General features: G+C 38.9%; 1 protein-coding gene across 1 annotated transcript in view; it reads left to right on the forward strand.

Moving 5' to 3' along the window:
- DCTN4 (dynactin subunit 4) overlaps positions 1-5,253 on the forward strand; it is a 41,504-nt gene that overhangs the window by 17,386 nt on the left and 18,865 nt on the right. Inside the window, exons 5-7 of the mRNA XM_023514484.1 lie at positions 2,851-2,958; positions 4,505-4,578; positions 4,801-4,951. Coding sequence (XP_023370252.1) covers positions 2,851-2,958; positions 4,505-4,578; positions 4,801-4,951 — 333 coding nt within the window. The remainder of the gene's footprint in view (positions 1-2,850; positions 2,959-4,504; positions 4,579-4,800; positions 4,952-5,253) is intronic.

Here is a 5,253-nt window from a genome sequence, read left to right on the forward strand (position 1 = left end):
CTGAGTCTAGTCTGCCTTTTTTTCTCCTCTTCTCCTCGCATATACTTTAAATCATCTCAGAATTACTTATAATGCCTAATACAATGTAAGTGCTATGTAAATAGTAGTTGTACTATATTTATTTATTTTTGTTTGTTTTTTGAGACAGAGTCTCACTCTGTTCCCCAGGCCATGGTGTCAGCCGAGGTCACAGCTACCTCAAGTTCCTGGGCTCAAATGATCCTCCTACCTCAGCCTCCTGAGTAGCTGGGTCTGCAGGTAGCCACCACAGTGCCTGACTAATATATCTATTTTTAGTAGAGATGGGAGTCTTGCTCAGGTTGGTCTTGAACTTCTGAGCTCAAGCAGTTCTTTGACCTTGGCCTCCCAGAATGCTAGGATTATAGACATGAGCCATCATGCCTGATCCTATTTGTGTTTTTTTATGTTTTTTAATATTTTCAATCTACAGTTAGTGGAATTCATGGGTATGGAACCCACAGGTAGGGCCAACTGCATTATTCATTTGTCAGACGTCTATCAAGCACTTAACTGTGTGCCAAGATTCTATTGAACAGTAGGGATACATGGTTCTTGTGTTCATGGAACTTACGTCTAATGGGGAGGGGAATCAATCAATTACTTTTTTTTTTTTTTAAGAGACACAGTCTAGGGGCGGCACCTGTGGCTCAAAGGAGTAGGGCACTAGCCCCATATGCCAGAGGTGGCAGGTTCAAACCCAGCCCCAGCCAAAAACTGCAAAAAAAAAAAGAGAGAGAGAGAGAGAGACAGAGTCTTGCTTTGTCACCCTTAGTAGAGTGCTGTGACATTACAGCTCACAGCAACCTCCAGCTCTTGGGCTCAGGTGATTCTTTTGCCTCAGCCTCCCGAGTTGCTGGGACTATAGGCACCCACCACAACGCCCAGCTATTTTCTCATTGCAGTTTGACCGGAGCAGGATTTGAACCCACCACCCTCGGTATATGGGGCCGGCACCCTGCTCACTGAGCCACAGGCACCGCCCCAATCAAATACTTTGTAATAAGAAACTATGAAAACTATGTGTAGGAGAGCTAAGTTGTGCCATATGAACAATTCTTAGGGAATATTTCAACTAATTAGGTCCACATGTGAGGACTGTGCTGAGATTTGAGAATGACAGGTACAGAAAAGTAAAGAATTCAAGGGAAAGGAACAGCATGTACAAAGAGCTTGTAAGTGGAATAAGCAAAGCATGTAGTTAGGCAAGAAACTAGAGTGTAGAATCATTTTAGGCAAATAGGGAGAATAGTTGGGGTCTGACCATGCAAAACTGTGGAGACCAAGTTAAGGAGTTTGAGAAGCCTTTAAATGTTTTTAAGAAAGAAAAGGACAGGATCAGATGAGTGTTTCTAAAAAGTAATTGCTGCTGAGTTGCGAGAACAAGAGTAGGTGCCGGGAGACCTACTGATTGTAGGAAATGATTAAATACCTTATAGGACATCTGTATTTTGCAATAAAATACAGCCTTTAAAAAGAGTGAAGTAGGTATGTGTGCACTGAATGGAATGGTGTACTTGATGCGTTTGTCTTTGGTGGAAAGTCTGTGGTACATTGAAAAAGAGTTATAATGTTTCTGTACACTGTAAGTTATCTAAATCAGTGATAGTAAATACCTTTGATGAGTGGAGAGGTCAACTTAGGGTAAAGGAGAAGTTTTATTTTTTATTCCTTTGTGTATTGTTTGAACTTTTTACAATTTATATATTGTTTTTATGATTAAAATGTATTTTAAAAATGTATTCCCCCAATGGAGTAGGGGAATAAAAGAGAGTATAAAATGTCACATTCTTAGAAATAAATGGTTCTGTGACCATGCAGAAAAAAATAAGAGCATTTGTGAGGGGAAATAAATAATAAAGTGAAAAGCAATCAAGAATTTTCTAAGCCCTTTCATTGCCCATTTTCTCCTGTTGTTGAACTGTAAGGTTCCATTTTAGTTATGAAAACAGATCATGTAATGAAGAGAACTTCTCTTTTTTTTTTTTTTAAAGGATTACTTTATTTATTTATTTATTTAATTTTTTGCAGTTTTTTTGATTAGGGCTGGGTTTGAACCCGCCACCCCCAGTATATGGGGCTGGTGCCCTACTCCTTGAGCCACAGGCGCCACCCGAGAACTTCTCTTAAGAAAAAGAGAAAAGCTGGTGCAATGGCTTATGCCTATAATGCTAGCACTCTGGGAGGTCAAGGTGGGTGGATCCTTTCAGCTCAGGGAGTTTGAGACCAGCCTGAGTAATAGTGAGACCCTCACTTCTAAAAGTAGTCAAGTGTTGTGGTAGGCACCTGTAGTCCCAGCTACTCAGGAGGCTAAAGCAAGAAAATTATTTGAGCCCAAGTTTGAGGTTGCTGTGAGCTGTGATGTCATGGGACTCTATAGAGGGTGACAAAGTGAGACTCTGTCTCAAAAAAAAAGGAGGTGGTGGTAGCTCCCATAGCTCAGCGGGTAGGGTGCTGGCCGCATACACCAAAGCTGGTGGGTTCAAATCCGGTCCAGGCCAGCTAAAACAACAATGACAACTGCAACCAAAAAATAGCCAGGCATTGTGGCGGGCACCTGTGGTCCCAGCTACTTGGGAGGCTGAGGCAGGAGACTCGCTTGAGCCCAGGAGTTGGAGGTTGTTGTGAGCTGTGATGTCACTGCACTCTACCCAGAGGAATAGCTTGAGGCTCTGTCTCAAAAAAAAAAAAGAAAGTAAAAAACCGAACTTGTCCACCTTAATAATTTGTCTCCCCTATTCATTATGTGTCTTGTCAGCCTCGTTGATTAATTGTGTATGTTTCTTTTTAGCTTTTTTGTGAAACAAATACTGAGTCCTTGATTTTTTACAGATGAACAAGTTGATTGAATATTACCAGCAGCTTGCTCAGAAAGAGAAAGTTGAGCGAGATCGCAAGAAACTGGCACGGCGTAGAAACTATATGCCTCTGGCTTTTTCGGTGAGGATTTGGTACAAAAAGGAGTTTGCAGGACCTGTGAGGCATAAGAACAGTAACCATTTCAGAAAGTGGCCCTTATTCTAGGTTCCTGCATGGTGTATGGCAGAGGGAGAGGTTCTTCAAATTGTAGATATTTATGTCCACCAGTAGTTATGCTTTTACCATATCATAATATTTGAGTTCTATGTATTTTAAGGACATTTATGTTTCTCTCTCCATCACTCCCCTTTCTCTTCTAATTATTTTCCCCAAAGTCTATTGTTTAATTTATAGGCACTGCAAAACTCTACTTATGGCTTTTACTTACTGCTGAAGAAGATGGACAAATGGTAGATTTAATTTATATTACCCAGTAGTTCCCCTTTAATATCCTGACAGTAGTGGTTTCCCAGCTCTAATTATTGGAATTTTTTTTTGACATCTTCCCATATTTCCCCAAGTTGAAAACACTGACTTTTACATAGTGCATTTGTGTGGTTAAATAAGTAGTAATATATGCTAATGGAATTTTTTATAGGAATTATTTATAGAAGTCATTCCCTACCAGTTCGTACACTACTAGGCAGAAACAAGAGGTTAGGATCTGGAGTCTTTGTTATTGTCCTCCAAGTTTTATTTGCTCTCACAGAACAATTTGTTGTCTGTGTGCTTGCTTAGGGCCTAGCAGATTGACATTTAATAAATAACATTTATTGAATGGCAGTGATGTGTAAACATCGTGTATTACATATTTTATTCAGTCCTCACAACAATCCTGTTGGGTAGTGTATCCCTATTTTACACTAGAGGAAGTGAAACTTGATTAAGTAACTTGTCATGCTGCATCCACATTAGAATTAGTTAAACCTTTGAAACCCTCATGATTGGTAAGATCCATATAAAAATACCTAGATGAGAATTTAATAAAACATTAACACTTGCAAAGCACCTACCATTGCCAAAGAAGAGACTTTTTCTCCGTAGTCCAGTGATAGAATCAACATATGCACTATTATATATTATATTTAAAAGGAATTTGAATTAAATGCATTATTCTTCTGACTTTCCCATATAACCTGCCTGCTGTATGAGTTTGCTTCTGTCTTATGCTGCATTTTTTTGTCTCTGTTGCAACCTGCTGCTAATTTGGGGCTCTACAGCAACACACTATTCATGTAGTGGTAAGTTCTCTTTTATGATTCTTGCTGACCCTGAAGAAGTTAGCAGATGATCACTGCTGCTCCAGAAGACATTCATCTTGTATCTTAGACACTCCACGTAGCCTGAGCCGTAGCGTAGTTACTTTTAGATAAGTAGTGAAAGCTCACATTTGGTTTGCTTTTAATGTAGTTTCATTGTCCATGTTTTGTGCTTTCATTATTTTAAGAATGGAGTAATGACACAGGGCTACAAATTACTCTCTTTAAAAGCTTTTAAATTAGCTTTTTTTTTTTTTTTTTTGCTTATTTCCCTGAGCTTCTCATGCTGTCCCCCCACAGTTCTTTCTTTTAATAAGTAGGATGGGTAAATACAGACTTTCTAATAGGAATTTCTGAACTTTGTTTAGGACAAATATGGTCTTGGAACCAGGCTTCAGCGACCACGAGCTGGTACATCTATCAGTACCCTTGCCGGACTTTCGTAAGTTTGGATATTAAATGACTTCGAGGAGCAAAGCAGGTGTCAAAATGAATATTGAAGGAATGTAATTAAAAGAAAAAATAGTTGTAAATGGGGAGGACAACTCCTAGAAAAGACTTAACTAAAAATATATTCAAGGATAGAGGAATACTTCACTTATTTCTATCATAGATTTTAAGGATAATAAGGTAGATCATTGAGAAATTACTTTTTATCTTTTAGCCTTAAAGAAGGTGAAGACCAGAAAGAGATAAAGATTGAGCCAGCTCAGGCTGTAGATGAAGTAGAACCTCTACCTGAAGACTATTATACAAGACCAGTAAACCTAACAGAGGGTAATTTCATATTATTTTTATATATTTTTTGTTCTGCTGTATTTTTATTCTACATGTATTCTGCTTTTGATTTAAATACCTTGTGATTTGAAATTTTTAATGGAATAGTTGTTAGTAGTAAAATATGTGGAAAATAAAATAGATTTAATCATTTGAAGAAATGTGAAATCTCTGTCAAATTTCTGTATTGTGGCTCAGCGCCTGTGGCTCAAGTGGCTAAGGCACCAGCCACATACACCTAAGGTGGTGGGTTCGAATCCAGCCCAGGCCTGCCAAACAACAATGATGGCTGCAACCAAAAAATGGCCAGGCGTTGTGGCGGGTGCCTGTAGTCCCAGCT

Source organism: Otolemur garnettii, unplaced genomic scaffold (genome assembly GCF_000181295.1).
Source record: "Otolemur garnettii isolate 467f Iridium unplaced genomic scaffold, OtoGar3 scaffold00003, whole genome shotgun sequence".
Lineage (NCBI taxonomy): Eukaryota > Metazoa > Chordata > Mammalia > Primates > Galagidae > Otolemur > Otolemur garnettii.